We start from the raw sequence: 19618 nt of genomic DNA on the forward strand, positions 1-19618 counted from the left end.
ATCGCTTCAGTTTTAAAACTGATAAAATAATTGCTGTCTGTGGTTCTGGGCTGTGGCAATAATTTAGAAAAAAAATAGCTCGCAGCAACGTATGGAAAAAAAGAACTGAACTAGTTCATTTTTTGGAACCGTGAACTTAGTTCAAATATTTTGAACTATGAACTGAACTAGTTCATTTTTAAAATGTGTGAACTAAACTTTGAACTAGTTAATGTAGAAAGTAAACTTTACCAACACTGGCTATAGGACCCCGGAAGATGATGAACTATGCCTGGGAAGGGCGAAGCCATGCCGGTACGAGCATGATGTGCAAATTAGTCGTCAGATCAAAGTATAGTAGTGATAGACTAATCGAACCATCTAACAAGTGGCCCGATAGGGGCCCCCGGACCGTACACTGCTGGGCATTTACACACTAAAACTGTCATATTTATGAAAGCAAAAGGTATATCTTGAAATTTCTTGTTGTCATGATAAAAGGGAACATAAGTGAGTGTGTTTGGATGTGAAAATCAGTATATATATTTTGATATTTGTATGGGACACACAAAAAAAGAAGAAACTCAGATTTGCTTGGGAAAAAACTACTTACAGGGGCTTTATCCCCATAAAACATAAAGGACGAAGCCTGGAAGTCTCCATTATGTTAGCCTAGTGTGTGGACAGTATATCTGTAAAGGTTTTACTTTTATTGAGTAAAGCAGAACAAATAGAGAGAGACTTTAGTGGAGGCCTCACGGCCACTTCACGCACAGTGCAAGCAATGCAGCTCAAATCTCTCCGTTTGCCGGGCAAATTATAAGTCCCGCCTCTCTATGGATTCGTCAGAGCCAATGGAATGGAGCCAGACCCACGTGGGATAGATCGCCCGTTTTCCTGGCCAGTAAAAAGAGGAGACGTGTGGAGCGAGAAATGACGCTCCGCTCTGAGGGCGAAGCCCCGCCCCCCTTTCCCATGTAAACAAGACGTAATGTTCGAACCGAGAGTTTTAGGCGCGTCATTGATTTAGGAGGCTGTGATTGGAAGTCGGGACTGGAGCTGTCAAAAAGCTGGACAAATCAAAATTGCCCATAATTCGGCATGTCCCGGGCATGCCTACCCCCGGAAATGATGCATTCTTTCATTGAAAACTCATAAAAATAACGGAATTTATGTTTAAAAAGTCATAATGTGATTCGAGTGCTTTGAGTTTGTTTTGTTTGGCGATTAGTGGCTTTAAGGCTGAACGCTTCTTTACGGTAACGCCCCCACTGGAAGTGTTTTTTTAATAATGCGCCGTTAAAGGCGTTGCGTAGCCACGCTTTCTCAAAGAGACACTCAAATCTTCGCAGAAACGAATAAACGGAAGGTCTTCTACAGTCTCTGATAGAAGATTATGAAAGAATAACGCATACTTCTCGCTAGAAATGCCATCGAAATGCATACAAATGCTGATGCTTTCTTAAAATATTGTGTTTTTCACCGAGATTATGCTGACCGTCCGCCATGTTTTTCTTTTCACTAACGGGAAACTTGATAGTCACGTGACCTATTTGCAAAGCAATGTAAATGAATGGGCCAAAAGAAACGTAACATAGTAACGTTATTTTGGGGGAAAACGTAACATGACTACGTTTATCACGGTGGACCAACGTAGCCATTTCACGCTTTTTTTGGAGACTGGGTTGTGATGGCAGCTGGTGGTCCTCCAGCAGGGGGCGCTGCGGGACTCTTTCCACTGCAGCCTTGTAGTGGTTCATGAAGGAGACTTCAGCTCTCAGCTGCTCCTCTGTGGCGCTGACTGTGTCTGAAAGAGCTGCTGTCTCTCTGCTCAGAGCCTGCATGTTAAAAATATGCAAATAGAAGTTAATCTGAAGTTAAGCCCTCGTCTTCCAGGTTCCCCTTTGGGTGTGAGTATTTTGCTTGAAATCAGCACCATTGAAAATATAAAATAAAAAAACACACATTATGGAAAAAAGGACAGCCAAAATGTTTTTATGAGCAGAAAGAATTTCACACACATTGTAAAGTTATAAAGCAGACATTTTTATTTTGTTTTGCTAAGACAGATGTCTTGCCGACAGGAAATCCAAATCAAAAAACATGTTCTGGCATTACAATACAGATTGTTATTAAGGAAACTTAAGTTGGTTTCAGACTTTTGTAACACAAACTGATAAAAATAATCTGTTTAACCTCATATAAGATACAAAAAAAAAACTTTGGAAGGGTTACAAAGTGTGCCACGAGTAACAAAACCGAAATCATCCTTCAGCCACAGCATCATCTAGCCCATTTAAATGTATCGCAGTCTAATGGTGGTTATTGTGATGAGAATAAGCAGGGAGGTGGATACCAGCACTGAGGCCGGAATGTTGAGCCAGCGAGCCGTGGAGCCGTAGTGTCGGGCACCTTTCATATCTCCAGCCACCTTCCGGTCTCTGGCCTGGAAGGACCAAAGCACATGGATTTAAGAAGTGGATTCATAGTAATGCTCGAGCTCACGGGGCCGTAAACCACCATCACAGAGCCCAAGACCAGTCGTTTAATGTCTGCTTTCATTTTACTTTGGAAATGACACGACTTTCTCTGCTCTGTTTCCCGAGAAAAAGTTTTGCATTTGAAAACTAAACCCATGATATATATATAAATCTAACAGATTAACATTACTGGTCACCTTCGACTGGTCTGCGTGATTTTCACCGTGGTCTAAATTAGTTTTATAATAAAGAAAATGCAAAAACGCTTATTTTACACTTTCTTATTTCTTTAAAATAGAAAAAAAAACTTTTTTTTCGAATATTCATTTAGTCTTTTATAGGACATATAAGATCCCTCATGAAAGAGAGTCACCTTGATAGAGAAGATGAGAGCTGCTAGTCCGAGGCAGCAGGGATTGCAGTGGACCAAGTTGAAGATTGACCAGATGACGTGGTCCTCAGGGGCCTCCAGGGCCTCCAGGGCCTCCGGGGCCATGTTCACTGAGGTGTACTGAACGGCCGTCAGTCCTGCAGACGGTCCAGGGTACCCCTCATTCCTCCCCTGCAATGCAACACTCCCAGTCTGGTAACACAAAGGATCCATCGCTGTCAGCTCCACTGTGGTTCTGAGTGCAGGTCGCAGGAAGGTGTGCAAGAAAAGCAACTCATCGGGACGTTGCGCAAGAACTGAACTGCCCCCACAAGTATTTTCTCTCTTTCTGGTGTCTTTTGTTCACCAAGTTAATTTAGATTCAAAGGATGGTTTTAACAACACATAAAAAGGAAAAGTATAGCGTCCTGCAGATCATTTTATATATTTAAAAAAAAAACTTTACTAATCAATATTATTTACATGTATTTAATACTAACTTTTACAACTTTTTATGCCAATACTATGGCCTTTCCTTGACATTCTTTAAATGGACTTTTCGTGATTTTGATCTTGACATACGATACTATTACTCATATTATAGTACTCATAACAGTGGAGTACTATTACTCCACTGTTTGTGGAAGTTATTTGTTTGACGTCTTAATCCTAATATCAAATATTTACAATGTATTGTTAATTTAAACTACAATTACATATCGGCACAGGTCATAGTGGCAGCAACACCATTAACATTATCAGCAGTTTGGCACCTGAGTGTAGACAGCATTTCATGAGGTCTTTTAATACATATGGAATTCTTTTCTTCTGGGACATTTACAAGCCATTTCATGTTTAATCTATTAAAACAAACTTCTATGATTTATGACAAAAAATAAATGAAGACAAATGAAAGCTGCTTATGAACTTTGATCATAAGTTTATTCATTAATACAGGCACTCGACACGGCCCACAACATTTTAAAGTAACATCAGTTACAGACAGTCAGACCTTTGATAGTTTACATCCTGTTCTGGATCTTTGTGGTCTCAAACTACACAAAATTGTATCTTTTAGCCTGAAATGAAAACACCACTACAAAGTTTGTCAGGATTTTGTAACATGCACTTAAACCAGATTTTATAATTATTTAGATTATTATAATTTGAGATCAGAACTTAAATCAATGTATATTTACTGTAAGGTTACATGTTTGATCATTAGCGTTTCTATTGATAGTCTCTTGCTGCATATGAAGACATGTTGAAAACAAGCACATCAAACTGTAAGTAATTCATAAGTAATTCTTCTTGTTTAAAAAAGGTCAAAATAACAGCATTTGGTTGTTTTAGTCCACAAAAAGGCACTATTGTTGTAGTTCTAATGGAAATGAAGGCTCATCTTCCACTAGATATGCAAACAGGGAAAATAATAAAAGTAGAACAGGAACTGTTTTACCAATGACAATCATCCAAATTATGAAAACTGATCATTGCTCGTGGTGGAATAAAGCAGTAAAATTAGCCCAGCCGTGAGATGACGATGCATTACATCAAGGTATTTTACTAATTTAAACCCAGACTGATGATTAATGTTGACAAGACATTTTGAATCGCTGGGTTTGTTTTCTTCTTCTGGCAAAGAAAAGAGTTGGTTCATAATAGCGTAGTGAAAAAAAAAAGATATATTGGTGTTATTGCTCAACTGATTATTGCATTGTAGAAAAATACTATACTTTTCTAAGGCCTTTCTAAGTCCTTAGCACAGGCACGCAGAGAAAGCCACATCCCTTTGTTTCGTGACGAAGCTTACCAGGGGGGTATTGCACAAAAGTAGAATAAAGATGTCCAGGATAAGATAAAAAGTAGCAGCTTCACTTAGTGTGATCTGCTCGTTGCTGCTTAACCGGTTGAGAAGGGGGAGCCAAGTCAATCCAGGTGCACATAGCTGGGATAAGTGCGCGTCCACGGCTTTCTTTAATAGACCACGGTATCCATCACAGATTTACTGATGAAGAAATGGAGAACACGCGCTGGGAATATTACTCAAAATCAACTTATATAAAATAAATTCTAACACATTCAGAGAACTGAACTGTTAAACACGTTTTTGGATGAAGAGCTGGGCTCCCTTCAGGGCCCCTGCCATGTTCTGGCAAAGTCTCTGGCGCTCCTCTTCGTTCAGGACCTCCGTGTAGAAGGTGCGAACCTGCAGCAAAGCACAAACACAACAACATGAAGTAATACTCATAATAATGAGCGGGTTGAAACAGCATTTATTTGGATTTCTGTGTGTGATTCATGCTGACTGCTAAACTGTTATAAAACAGTAAGGCGGCGGAGCCAGTCACGATGGTAGATTGCGAGACGGACATTTGCTCCCGGATGTTCGATTTACGCGCATCAACCTGATTTGCACTCTCGAATTTTGACAGTTATTTTCCGCCCAAGGAGACCAAGGAAAGAAAATGCAGCTGAACGAATACAGTGGTAATTTAAATAGCGGTAAAAAAAAATAATACACCAAACGCAATGTGTGGCGGCAGGTGTTGAATACGTGGCGGTGCGCCACAGATTAGTCTACGTGTGGGAAAGAAGCACTGCTGAGAGCAGAAACAGGAAACCAATGGCTGGATAGAAACTTAACAAAGAAAAAAACTGAACTGCAAGATGGAAGCACTATGCAGAACATACAAGGCATCAATCCTCTAATGACTAAATCTACTGCAGACTTCACAAACAAAGAACCAGGGTCACAATGTCGAAATAATAACCGGTTTGCATTTTGGTTTGAAGAAAAATGGAGGCTATTACTGGAGAGAGGGGAAATAATTGCACATTTTTTATAATTAATAATTGCTATTTTTGCAGACTAGGTGAACACCATCTTTAGAGGAGTTTCGGCGACTCCGTGTTACCGCCCACTCTGACTGCTAGGAACCTCAGCGTGACACTTGAATACCACGCTCTACAACATCAGGAGAATACGACCCCTTCTCACTCAGAATGCAGCGCAGGTACTAATTCTTGTCATCTCCCGCCTTGACTACTGTAACTGTCTCCTGGCAGGTCTCCCTGCTGCCGCCATTCGACCTCTGCAGCTCATCCAGAATGCAGCAGCTCGACTGGTCTTCAACCTTCCGAAATACTCCCACACCACACCGCTTCTCCGTTCTCTTCACTGGTTACCATCCCCCACGCATCCAGTTCAAAACATTGGTACCCACGTACCATGCTGTGAATGGATCAGGTCCAGTCTACATCCAGGACATGGTGAAACCCTCCATCCCAACCCGCACACTCCGCTCTGCATCTGCCAAGCGGCTTGTTCCTCCCTCTCTGAGAGAAAAGCACTCCGCGAGATGGCGGCTCTTTGCTGTCCTGGCTCCCAGATGGTGGAATGAGCTCTCCGATGACATCAGGACTGCAGAGAGCCTCTACATCTTCCGCCGAAAACTCAAGATGAGATTTGCTATAAAAACGTTTATTTTACACTTACTCTTTCTTTTATTTCTTTCAAAAAATGTGTCAATTAAAATTAAAACAGAAAAACTACTTTTATTTTTCAAAAATTATTTTATAGGACATAAAAGGTTCCCCATGAAAGAGAGTCACCTTGAAAGAGAAGATGAGAGCTGCTAATCAGAGGCAGCAGCAGAGATTGCCGTGGATCAAGTTGAAGATTGACCAGATGACGTGGTCCTTGACATTCCATCCCTTGAATATGGTAGTATTTATAAACTTGGACGGGCGAGCCCGGACTTCAAGGCATATGAAGGAAGGGCGTATGACTGGCGCATTGCGCTGTTCAAAATCAGCGCTCTTTGCTTCCGCCTTCCGGTGTAACTGAGATGCTCTCACGTTGTATAGTGAGATGCTCTCATGTTGTATAGTGAGATGCTCTCACGTTGTATAGTGAGATGCTCTCATGTTGTATAGTGAGATGCTCTCACGTTGTATAGTGAGATGCTCTCACGCACACTAGTGAGATGGCATGAGTGTCTCAGTAGTGTGTGTGAGAGTGTCTCAGTAGTGTGTGTGAGAGTGTCTAGTAGTGTGCGTGAGAGTGTCTCAATAGTGTGTGTGAGAGTGTCTCAGTAGTGTGTGTGAGAGTGTCTAGTAGTGTGCGTGAGAGTGTCTCAATAGTGTGCGTGAGAGTGTCTCAGTAGTGTGTGTGAGAGTGTCTAGTAGTGTGCGTGAGAGTGTCTCAATAGTGTGTGTGAGATTGTCTCAATAGTGTGTGTGAGAGTGTCTCAGTAGTGTGTGAGAGTGTCTAGTAGTGTGTGTGAGAGTGTCTAGTAGTGTGCGTGAGAGTGTCTAGTAGTGTGCGTGAGAGTGTCTAGTAGTGTGTGTGAGAGTGTCTCAGTAGTGTGTGTGAGAGTGTCTAGTAGTGTGTGTGAGAGTGTCTAGTAGTGTGCGTGAGAGTGTCTAGTAGTGTGCGTGAGAGTGTCTAGTAGTGTGTGTGAGAGTGTCTAGTAGTGTGCGTGAGAGTGTCTAGTAGTGTGTGTGAGAGTGTCTCAGTAGTGTGCGTGAGAGTGTCTAGTAGTGTGTGTGAGAGTGTCTCAGTAGTGTGTGTGAGAGTGTCTAGTAGTGTGCGTGAGAGTGTCTCAATAGTGTGTGTGAGATTGTCTCAATAGTGTGTGTGAGAGTGTCTCAGTAGTGTGTGAGAGTGTCTAGTAGTGTGTGTGAGAGTGTCTAGTAGTGTGCGTGAGAGTGTCTAGTAGTGTGCGTGAGAGTGTCTAGTAGTGTGTGTGAGAGTGTCTCAGTAGTGTGTGTGAGAGTGTCTAGTAGTGTGTGTGAGAGTGTCTAGTAGTGTGCGTGAGAGTGTCTAGTAGTGTGCGTGAGAGTGTCTAGTAGTGTGTGTGAGAGTGTCTAGTAGTGTGCGTGAGAGTGTCTAGTAGTGTGTGTGAGAGTGTCTAGTAGTGTGCGTGAGAGTGTCTAGTAGTGTGTGTGAGAGTGTCTCAGTAGTGTGTGTGAGAGTGTCTAGTAGTGTGCGTGAGAGTGTCTAGTAGTGTGCGTGAGAGTGTCTAGTAGTGTGTGTGAGAGTGTCTCAATAGTGTGTGTGAGAGTGTCTAGTAGTGTGCGTGAGAGTGTCTCAATAGTGTGTGTGAGAGTGTTGAGTGTTTCTATGAGGGGCCGTTCAAGACATTATTCATTCTGGTACTCTCACATACACATATTCTCACTCTTATATACATACAGTATATTCTCCTTATACACACATACATTCTTCTCTTACAGACATATATTTTCTTTACACATACATACATTTGTTTGTGAGAGTGAGAATATATGTATGTGAAAGGAGAATGTATGTATATAAGAGTGAGAATATATGTATGTGAAAGGAGAATGTATGTATATAAGAGTGAGAATATATGTATGTGAAAGGAGAATGTATGTATATAAGAGTGAGAATATATGTATGTGAAAGGAGAATGTATGTATATAAGAGTGAGAATATATGTATGTGAGAGTACCAGAATGAATAATGTCTTGAACGGCCCCTCATACTAATCGCCAACCAAAACCAACACCAACACCAAGCCCTCGAATCACATTATGACTTTTCAATCATAAATTGCCTTGTTTTCAATGCAAGAATTCATAATTCCGGGGGATTTTCGAATGTTAAACACTTAGCGCATGTGTGTGTCTCTTTCAAAACATCTCCTTCCTTTTCAGACTCCTATTTCATGGGGAGTGTGGGGGGGCACTTTTGGTCTTCACCCTCGGATCGGAGCGTCATTTCTCGCTCTATACAATTGTTAACTGTATAGCATTTCTCCCTTAATGATTAGAAGAGGAGTGAACCATACGTATATATATATATATTATATATAAAATGTTAGGAAATTGAGATATAAACATTTTAAATTAATTACAGTCAATGTTTTGGGGAAATAAGCAATCTATCATCTGTTTAGAAGTAAAAGCGTTTCATGACCACATTTTCTCGACGCATTAGAGACCGTCTCCTTCATCTTGTTCCAGACGCCGTAGGTCAGTTTGCCCAAGTGTTGGGGCCTTGTCTATCAGAGCTCTTGATGGCAGCTGGTGGTCCTCCAGCAGGGGGCGCTGCGGGACTCTTTCCACTGCAGCCTTGTAGTGGTTCATGAAGGAGACTTCAGCTCTCAGCTGCTCCTCTGTGGCGCTGACTGTGTCTGAAAGAGCTGCTGTCTCTCTGCTCAGAGCCCTGCATGTTAAAAATATGCAAATAGAAGTTAATCTGAAGTTAACCCCTCGTCTTCCAGGTTCCCCTTTGGGTGTGAGTATTTTGCTTGAAATCAGCACCATTGAAAATAATTAATAAAAAAACACACATTATGGAAAAAAGGAAAATCATGCCTGACTGAAGACAGCAAAAATGTTTTTATGAGCAGAAAGAATTTCACACACATTGTAAAGTTATAAAGCAGGCATTTTTATTTTAGTTTGCTAAGACAAATGTCTTGCCGACAGGAAATCCAAATCAAAAAAACATATTCTGGCATTACAATACAGATTGTTATTAAGGAAACTTAAGTTGGTTTTAGACTTTTGTAACACAAACTGATGAAAATAATCTGTTTAACCTCATATAAGATACAAAAAAAAAACTTTGAAAGGGTTACAAAGTGTGCCACGAGTAACAAAACCGAAAGCATCCTTCAGCCACAGCATCATCTAGCCTCTGTAATTGTAATCGTAATCGTAATGGTATACCGTATTCCTGATGGGAATGACAATTATAATGATGAGAATAAGCAGGGAGATGGATACCAGCACTGTGCCCCAGATGTTGAGGCAGCGAGCGGTGGAGCCGTGGTGTCGGGCACCATTCATATCTCCAGCCACCTTCCGGTCTCTGGCCTGGAAGGACCAAAGCACATGGATTTAAGAAGTGGATTCATAGTAATGCTCGAGCTCACGGGGCCGTAAACCACCATCACAGAGCCCAAGACCAGTCGTATAATGTCTGCTTTCATTTTACTTTGGAAATGACTTCGAGTGGTCTGCGTGATTCTCATCGTGGTCTAAATTAGTTTCATAATAAAGAAAATGCAAAAACATTTTTTTTACACTTTATTTCTTTAAAATAGAAAAAACTACTTTTTTTCGAATATTCATTTACTTTTTTATAGGACATAGAAGATTCCCCATGAAAGAGAGTCACCTTGATAGAGAAGATGAGAGCTGCTAGTCCGAGGCAGAAGGGATTGCAGTGGATCAAGTTGAAGATTGACCAGATGACGTGGTCCTTGGGGGCCTCTGGGGCCTCCGGGGCCATGTTCACTGAGGTGTACTGAACCGCCCTCAGTCCTGCAGACGGTCCAGGGTACCCCTCATTCCTCCCCTGCAATGCAACACTCCCAGTCTGGTAACACAGAGGATCCATCGCTGTCAGCTCCACTGTGGTTCTGAGTGCAGGTCGCAGGAAGGTGTGCAAGAAAAGCAACTCACCGGGAAGTTGCGCAAGAACTGAACTGCCCCCACAAGTATTTTCTCTCCTTCTTCAAAGGATGGTTTTAACACCACATAAAAAAAGAAAAGTGTAGCGTCCTGCAGATCATATTTTATATATATATATATATACAGTATATATATATAAAAAAAAAAACTTTACTAATCAATAATATTTAAAAGTATTTAATATTAACTTTTACAACTTTTTATGCCAATTCTATGGCCTTTTCTTGACATTCTTTAAAAGGACTTTTCGTGATTTTGTTATGACATACAATACTATTACTCATATTATAGTACTCATACTACTCATACCAGTGGAGTACTATTACTCCACTGTTTGACGTCTTAATCCCAATATCAAATATTTACGATGTAAGGTTAATTTAAACTACAATTACATATCGGCACAGGTCATAGTGGCAGCAACACCAACAACATTATCAGCAGTGTAGACAGCATTTCATGAGGTCTTTTAATACATACGGAACCTTTGACGTACGAGGATTGTTTTCTTTGCAAAAAAACAAAATCTATGTAGACTTTTCTTTTTTTTATATACCATACGATCACATATGGAATTATTTTCTTCTTCTTTTAGAAGGCATTTCATCAATTCCATGTTTTAATGTCTAATCTTTTAAAACAAACTACTATGATTTATGACAAAAAATAAATGAAGACAAATGAAAGCTGCTTATGAACTTTGATCATAAGTTTATTCATTAATACAGGCACTCGACACGGTCCACAACATTAAAGTAACATCAGTTACAGACAGTCAGACCTTTGATAGTTTACATCCTGTTCTGGATCTTTGTGGTCTCAAACTACACAAAATTGTATCTTTTAGCCTGAAATTAAAACACCACAACAAAGTTTGTCAGGATTTTGTAACATGCACCAGATTTGATAGTTATTTAGATTATTATAATTTGAGATCAGAACTCAATGTATATTTACTGTAAGGTTACATGTTTGATCATTAGGGTTACTTATTGATAGTCTCTTGCTGCATATGAAGACATGTTGAAAACAAGCACATCAAACTGTAAGTCATTCATAAGTAATTCTTCTTGTTTACAAAAGGTCAAAATAACAGTAATTGGTTGTTTTAGTCCACAAAAAGGCACTATTGTTGTAGTTCTAATGGAAATGAAGGCTCATCTTCATCCTTGCTTTTTATCATCTTTATATCCCACTAGATATGCAAACAGAAAATAATAAAAGTAGAACAGGAACTGTTTTACCAATGACAATCATCCAAGTTATGAAAACTGATCATTGCTGGTGGTGGAATAAAGTAGTAAAATTAGCCCAGCCGTGAGATGACGATGCATTACATCAAGGTATTTTACAAATTTAAACCCAGACTGATGATTAATGTTGACAAGACATTTTGAATCGCTGGGTTTGTTTTCTTCTGGCAAAGAAAAGAGTTGGTTCATAATAGCGTTGTGATACACACAAACCCTGAGTAATTAATGGACACAATTAGCACTTTTCATTGTAATCAACAGCAGTTGTTTGTGTTAAATGCAGCCAAACCACATTGCAAAAATGTGTATAATGATTGTAATTAGTCTTTATGTGCTATAAAGGTAGAAGTTAATCACATCTTGGAGGGCGCGGCAATGGCCGAGGCTGCTGGACGGCTGTAGACATGCACACCTGTGTTCTGTGACAATGTAGAAAAGGGAGAGAAATAAAAAACAAAGTTAACATGTCACATGGATGTTGGGGACATTGAGTCCAAGTAGCGACCGGATGGACAAATGGGGGGAAAAACACTGCGTTGGACCTTAGAGGAAACGTGTTTACCTTCTTCTCCACCGCATTGTTCTGGTTCAGAAGGGCCTGAACCTGGTTTGCATAGTCCGCATGGACTGCCTTCAAGTTCTCAACCTGAATGAACAATCAGACCATTAGATTGGACAAAAGTCAGCTTACCATAAGCTGCAGATTATTTGATCACTTTTAGTTCTTCTCATTAGTTGCAATTGATGTCAACATCTGGATTTAGACCGACAGGGACCAGACAAAGCACACGGCTTTTGTTTTTGTGTTGAGAAGAAAAAAGAAGAAAAAAAATGATATATTGGTGTTATTGCTCAACTGATTATTGTAGAGAAATACTACACTAAAAACTTTTTTTTAAATGTATAACAAAGTTTTTCTAAGGCCTTTCAAGTATCGTGTTTAAAAAATAAAAAAAAACCACAAAACCAATTGTTCCTGTGCACAGGCACGCAGAGAAAGCCACATGCTGTTGTTTCGTGATAAAGCTTACCAGTGCAGGGGGGTATTGCACAAAAGTAGAATAAAGATGTCCAGGATAAGATAAAAAGTAGCAGCTTCACTTAGTGTGATCTGCTCGTCGCTGCTTAACCGGTTGAGAAGGGGGAGCCAAGTCAATCCAGGTGCACATAGCTGGGATAAGTGCGCGTCCACGGCTTTCTTTAATAGACCACGGTATCCATCACAGATTTACTGATGAAGAAATGGAGAATACGCACTCGGCATATTTCTCAAAATCAAACTGGTGACAGCAATAGTGACAAGTAATGGATGTTAATAAAAAGAAATCCTAAAACTTTTAGAGAACTGAACAGAATAACTGTTAAACACGTTTGTTTCGGATCAGAGCGGCAGCTGATTTAACACGTGAGACAGCAGGATTAATCTTAGCCAGACTGTTAGCCTGGTCTGGAGCAGGTAAATGAATCCAGGATAACCTGAATGTCCCGGCTTAAACCCTTATCCTGGTTTCGTGCAATAGCCCCGTGGATATGTGCCGTTATTTAAAGGTCAAATGAGGATGTGAATGTACATGACTGTAAAGTGAAAAAGAGTTTTATGAGTTTAGAGTTTAAAAAGGTCATTTTGGACTCACCATGCGTTTTTGGATGAAGAGCTGGGCTCCCTTCAGGGCCCCTGCCATGTTCTGGCAAAGTCTCTGGCGCTCCTCTTCGTTCAGGACCTCCGTGTAGAAGGTGCGAACCTGCAGCAAAGCACAAAGTAAGTCGACGACCTGGTCATACAGGGATGAAGAATGAAAAGAACATGAAGTAATACTCATAATAATGAGCGGGTTGAAACAGCATTTATTTGGATTTCTGTGTGTGATTCATGCTGACTGCTAAACTGTTATTAAACAGTAAGGCGGCGGAGCCAGTCACGATGGTAGATTGCGAGACGGACATTTGCTCCCGGATGTTTGATTTACGCGCATCAACCTGATTTGCACTCTCGAATTTTGACAGTTATTTTCCGCCCAAGGAGACCAAGGAAAGAAAATGCAGCTGAACGAATACAGTGGTAATTTAAATAGCGGTAAAAAAAAATAATACACTAAACGCAATGTGTGGCGGCCGGTGTTGAATATGTGGCGGTGCGCCACAGATTAGTCTACGTGTGGGAAAGAAGCACTGCTGAGAGCAGAAACAGGAAACCAATGGCTGAATAGAAACTTAACAAAGAATGAAACTGAACTGCAAGATGGAAGCACTATGCAGAACATACAAGGCATCAATCCTCTAATGACTAAATCGACTGCAGACTTCACAAACAAAGAACCGGGGTCACAATGTCGAAATAATAACCGGTTTGCATTTTGGTTTGAAGAAAAATAGAGGCCATTACTGGAGAGTACATTTTTATAATTAATTTTGCAGACTAGGTGAACACCATCTTTAGAGGAGTTTATATTGTTGTGAATCAAGTGCTTGCTTTGCAAACATTAACTGTGTAAAACTAAAGATATTACCATGAGCAAGTGGCCCTCCTTAGGAGGGGGGGGATGAATGTGTCATATGTAACGCACAAGAGTGCAAGGCTATTGTTACCTGTGTAAAATTGTCTTCATCTGCGCTGTTGTAACGCCTCACATCTGGAGACACCTTGAACTTGGACTCCACAAACCGGGGCTGGTCCTCTGGGGCACTGAAGCTGTTAGGATAGTAGTTTGGAGCGCCACCTGGAGGCCAAACAGACCGCTGTTCATAGTTGCATTTCACAAATACTGAAGTAACTGAGAAGGAAAAAGATTTACTTATTATGAGTAAATCTGATCAGGGAATTCAACCACGACGTGATGCTCAGTTACTGTTGTTTTTAAACATGTGATGCTGCAAATGATATTTAGCCAACTACCAGCGGGATGTTTGAAATTGCATAAATCAAATTAGGATTCTCCTCATGCAAAGTCCGCGTAACGTTAAATGAGTATCTTCATGACCATGGGTTTGCCGTTTTTTTCTAACTGTATTGAGAATCTGGCACAACACAGCGACAGTAGCGCAGCGTCTAAAAATAAAGTGACGTGTGCCTTGATGCGAGGCTTTAGAAATGAACACAAAGGGATTTTTATATATATAGCATGCGTGTCGATACAGCGTTTCCCCTACCATTATAACAGCCACAGGTCCTGCCTACAAATACCTTTCTCTCCGTCCTTGTTACATAATGTAACTGCACAAACACACAAGCCGGACTACGACTTACCCTGGTTGTCAAACATGCACATTGGACCATCCCGCTGGTAGTTGGTCACACGGGTCCTGAAGGGGCAGTTCACGGGGATCTGCAGGTAGTTGGCTCCGAGCCGGTGGCGGTGTGTATCTGGGTAGGAGAAGAGACGACCCTAGACAAATCAAAAGACACACAACACATAGCATGGTCACACCACGGGTGAAACAAGTTGTCAATTCTTACTAGAAAAATGTGCTGGTCCACGCAGTTGCTGTTTTAATCTCATACGTCATATGAAGGCAGATTTAAGGCACAGCAGCTTTATTAATCCATTTGAGTTGAATCCAGTTCAATGTGTGTGGTGGTACCTGCAGCATCTTGTCGGGGCTGGCCTCAATGCCTGGTGGCATGTTGCTGGGGTCGAAGGCCAGCTGCTCCACCTCTGCAAAGTAGTTGACTGGGTTCCTGTTGAGTACCAGCTTTCCCACAGGTATCAAAGGGTATTCTTTGTGGGACCAAACCTGAACGAGAAAGCTCAATTAGCTGAAAAAAAGGACAGCAGCACAAAGCTGGAAAAAACATTCAGGAAAGTGTTGGATATCAGCGCACTTAATCTCAATGTTTTCTAAATATGCAAATATTAACATTATGAGTAACGAAAAAAATCCAACAGATATTGACAGATTGTAGGTATCCCACAACAGGTTAGAAGGTGACAGCATCTGAAGGCATTTTACGGACTGTAGGACTCGACATTAAGCCGCAGCTCGTTCTACCTTGGTTAGATCGAAGGGGTTGAACTCAAACTTCTCAGCTTGCTCGAAGGTCATGACCTGGATAAAGAACGTCCAGGATGGGAAGTTGCCATTGGCAATGGCGTTAAACAGGTCTCCGATGGCATAATCTGGGTTGGTGGATGCCAGGCGGTCGGCCTCCTCTACTGACAGATTCTTTATTCCTTGATCAGTCTAAAAAAAACAATTTAAAAAGAGGAAAACATGACGTATGACTTGCTGTAACTAAGCAATCCCAGAATTGCTGGAGGTGGATCTTGAATCTTAAATGTGGGTTAAGCCCAGGCCCAAAACACACCTTGAAGTGAAACTTGCAGTACAAAGGCTCTCCACCAGCGTTGACCATTTTGAAGGTGTGGGAGCCGTAGCCGTTCATGTGGCGGAAGCCATCGGGCAGACCTCGATCGCTGAACAAGAACGACACCTGCAAAAGATTAAGGACAACTACCGTTGATGAAAACCATCAAAAGATCAGTTCAGGTCAAGATATAAATCAGGGAAATAATGCAGGAGCAACTGTAAACTGAAACACTACAGTACTGGAGAATAATTTAATATATATATGCACACATATTTGATCAAACTACCTGATGCAGACTCTCAGGCCTCAGGCTCCAGAAGTCCCACACCATGTCAGGGTCTTTCATGTGGGTTTGAGGATTACGCTTCTGTGAGTGGATGAAGGACGGGAACTGCAAAGGGGAAAAATGGGCAGGCAACATTAAACACTTTATTCATGTAAACAAAGGAACTTCCATGTGCATGTGATCATCCTTGTGCCTCCATACGCTGTACAGGTTTGTTGAAGTATATTCAACTTTTTCACGACTGATGATACTAAATCTATAATAGGTCTACATTTACTTGGGTGTGGGAGTCTTCACATCTGGTCTCAAGTTACGACCATCGATGGCTTCTACGCCGTCGTACACTCACTCACCAGCATGCTGTCCCGGATGAAGAAAATGGGCGTGTTGTTTCCAGTCAGGTCCCAGTTGCCCTCCTCAGAGTAAAACTTGACTGCGAAGCCCCGGGGGTCTCGCACCGTGTCTGCGGATCCTGATTCGCCAGCTGAAATGGAAAGATAACATGTTAGTTCGATTATGCATCGAGTCGACCCAAAAAAATAACTGGGATCCATTTATCTTTTAAACAAAAATGCAAATCAAGTGATTATTTTAGACAGTTGCTTGGACAAAAGTAATATTTCACTATTAATCAAAGTTATTCATACCTAGCCACACACACACACACACACACACACACTATTATTTCTTTCACAATAAGTTTACGTTAGGAGCCCACATCATGTGTGAGGACATGAAGCAAAATGTTAAACTCATCCCATCCTTGTTTTTGAACAATCTGTGGGACGTGGTCCTCCTCACCCACGGTGGAGAAGCGGATAGCGATGGGCGTGGTCTTGCCGACGTGTTCAAACACCTTGGCCTTGCAGAAGCGAGTGATGTCGTGAGTCACCTCAAAGTAGCCAAACGCCCCTGCATCATGACGAAAATAGAACAGACTCAGAATTTACTACCTTCAAACTAAATTGTAGTTGACCTTGATGTGAAAAGCGTGCAAATATTAGCATGGGTCAATCCACAAACAAGAATGACCCTTAACAGTTATTTTCCTCCATTAGTTTTATTGACTATTACAGGTTAAAGTACAGTACAAGTTCCAAATTTGGACACATTTCTTTATTCAATGAGTAAGAGTGTCCAAATGTTTAACTTTTACTGTATGTAGATTAGTAAAAGAGTTGTTTTTTAAAATTAGTAAACACACTATTGTGCTCTCAATTGGTTTGAAAATTACACTACATATAAGAAAATATAATTTAAAAAGTCAAAAAGGTGAAAACTTCTGAGTTAACAGAACTTCAATCACAAGGTAGTGAACAAACTTCAAACAAAAATGTATCTACAAAACGAACAAACAACATTATTTGTGCAACAATTAGGAGAAAACCTCTGCATTGCCAGATCAGACTTAGCAAACACACAGGGGACCCACAGGGGACTTGTGCAATACCCACCTCCCCCTTTGGCGTGCACCACCCTCTCTGGGATTCGCTCCCGGTCAAAGTGGGCCATCTCGTCTGTGAAGACCACATCTTGCACCAGCAGAGGCCCCCTGAGTCCTGCAGTCTGCAGGTTCAGCTTATCTCCGATGGGATGGCCGGCCCCGGTGGTCAGTGTGTCGGGCCTCTGTTGCAAACAGAATTCGCTTTAAAAAAAAATGACACATTAGCTGATGGATGATGTGCATCTTAGGCTGTAAACTGTAAACAAAGTTCTAATTATTTGCATACGTCACTATCTGAATTTGAAAACATATTGCAAACAAATCACTACATATTTTTTATGAAGCACAGTGCCAAAAGGTGACGACTTTGAAAGGTCTCATTTAGTCTGAAACAGAAAACAAAAAAGATATTTAATTCAGATGCATAGAAAATGCAAAAAGACCTTACATTAAGGAATCCATAACTAGCCTTTATTTTATAGCTAACAGAAGAAAATTCAGAGTTGTAAATGCATTTATTTCAACTTTCCCATCTCTGAAACCAAGTAATTGTTTAATCTCCAATTCAATAAGTGTATAAACAGAATGAATTGCCACATTTCCAAAAGATTAGGATATGAAAAGGAAATAACTGCATGCACATTTCTGCAGGTGTGAAGCTGATTCTTGTAATATTACCCTAAGAAAATCAAACTGGGTCAATGAGCTTAGATTACGTGATCTACCAATACTGAACTGGGCCTTCTTTATTTTCACAGCTGTAAATCATTTTCGAAGGTGCACTTTGCTCACAGTTGCATAAATGGTTTAAAAAAAACATGCAGACTGGAAACTCGCACAGCTGCTAAAACAGCATAAAAAACAACAACAACAACAACAACACCACTACGGAGTACAACATCCAAACTAATATGAAGAACAATTAGGGTTGTTATAGGTGATAGCCGGATGTAGCTCTGGTAAGTTCTCGTTATATAACTCACAGGGGGGGGAAGTTCAACCATAAACATGCCTCTGGACAATGACCCAGTCACTTGATATCTTTTTCATGACATTCAAGAGTTTCTCATTTTGCGTGAAGTGTCCCGACAGTTGGCGCTGCTTTACGTCATTGTTTTACTCCTTTATTCCGTCTGCTTTAGCGTTTAACGCTAGCAAACAAATGATGGCAGGTTTTCGCATCGAGCCTTTAGGGTAGAACAACGACTATGAAAACACCCCCAAACAGCCCTCACCGCGGGGCTTCTTCCGTGGAACCGGGCGCCAGCTCGAGGTCTCGCTGGTTAACCGTTAACGCGACGTTACCGTAAAGTTACCGCGAGCTCGGCCGCTCGCTCCCCCCGAGACAGGCGGCGCTAAGCGGCAAACAAAACAGACCTGACGTGCCCGGTTCTCCTTCCACGTCTTCATTTGATCCGTAGCTTTGTCCCTGCTGTCCGCCATCTCGACGAGTGCCGGGGGGGGGGGTCACTGGACGTTTGGCGTTAAGTTTGACCTCGAAGGGTCTTGAGACGTTGGTTCGCTGCAGGAATTTAACAGTGAGGTTTGACAAATTCTACCTCGAGATTCGCTCGCTGTGGCCCCGCCCCCCTGTCTGGCACCCCGCCCCCCTGTCTGGCACCCCGGCCCTGTGATTGGCTGAAAACAGGGGACTGACGTCTTTTTGACAGTGTGGGCATTGTCCTTACGCAACGTGCAAAAGTAGTGAATTCCCTACTTAATACATGCAATCAAGTATGGAATGCCGTTTTAGTCAAAATTAAATAAATGAACAAATACACGGTAATGCATAATGACACTGCATTTCATAATAAATAAATGAATAAAAACACGGTAATGCATAATGACACTGCATTTCATAATAAATAAATGAATAAAAACACGGTAATGCATAATGACACTGCATTTCATAATAAATAAATGAATAAAAACACGGTAATGCATAATGACACTGCATTTCATAATAAATAAATGAATAAAAACACGGTAATGCATAATGGCACCGTAATGCATAATGACCCAGTATTTCATTTCACGTTCTTATATGC

At 41.1% G+C, this 19618-nt stretch overlaps 3 protein-coding genes and 1 long non-coding RNA gene across 4 annotated transcripts; all 4 read right to left on the bottom strand.

Annotated features, from left to right (window-relative positions):
• Positions 1 to 2027: 2027 nt before the first annotated feature.
• Positions 2028 to 3073, bottom strand: LOC119196574 (dispanin subfamily A member 2b-like). The gene is made up of 2 exons (XM_062563056.1): positions 2833 to 3073; positions 2028 to 2425 (listed from the first exon to the last, which is right to left on the bottom strand). Exons 1-2 carry the CDS (start codon positions 3061 to 3063, stop codon positions 2276 to 2278), a joined length of 381 nt encoding a protein of 126 aa, XP_062419040.1. The 5' UTR covers positions 3064 to 3073; the 3' UTR covers positions 2028 to 2275.
• Positions 3074 to 4097: 1024 nt separating this feature from the next.
• Positions 4098 to 6202, bottom strand: LOC134131252 (uncharacterized). Its single transcript, XR_009956650.1, has 2 exons — positions 6061 to 6202; positions 4098 to 5038 (listed from the first exon to the last, which is right to left on the bottom strand). It is a non-coding gene; the product is annotated as an uncharacterized LOC134131252 (long non-coding RNA).
• A 3293-nt stretch (positions 6203 to 9495) lies between these two features.
• LOC119196573 (dispanin subfamily A member 2b-like) lies at positions 9496 to 10228 on the bottom strand. The gene is made up of 2 exons (XM_062563000.1): positions 9986 to 10228; positions 9496 to 9681 (listed from the first exon to the last, which is right to left on the bottom strand). Exons 1-2 carry the CDS (start codon positions 10205 to 10207, stop codon positions 9496 to 9498), a joined length of 408 nt encoding a protein of 135 aa, XP_062418984.1. The 5' UTR covers positions 10208 to 10228.
• A 744-nt stretch (positions 10229 to 10972) lies between these two features.
• On the bottom strand, positions 10973 to 19134 carry cat (catalase). The gene is made up of 13 exons (XM_062563054.1): positions 18948 to 19134; positions 17581 to 17752; positions 16928 to 17038; positions 16480 to 16610; positions 16127 to 16231; positions 15838 to 15963; positions 15522 to 15713; positions 15114 to 15266; positions 14779 to 14917; positions 14121 to 14251; positions 13169 to 13276; positions 12097 to 12180; positions 10973 to 11953 (listed from the first exon to the last, which is right to left on the bottom strand). Exons 1-13 carry the CDS (start codon positions 19011 to 19013, stop codon positions 11888 to 11890), a joined length of 1584 nt encoding a protein of 527 aa, XP_062419038.1. The 5' UTR covers positions 19014 to 19134; the 3' UTR covers positions 10973 to 11887.
• Positions 19135 to 19618: the final 484 nt, after the last annotated feature.

Source organism: Pungitius pungitius, chromosome 6 (genome assembly GCF_949316345.1).
Source record: "Pungitius pungitius chromosome 6, fPunPun2.1, whole genome shotgun sequence".
NCBI classification, from domain to species: Eukaryota; Metazoa; Chordata; class Actinopteri; order Perciformes; family Gasterosteidae; genus Pungitius; species Pungitius pungitius.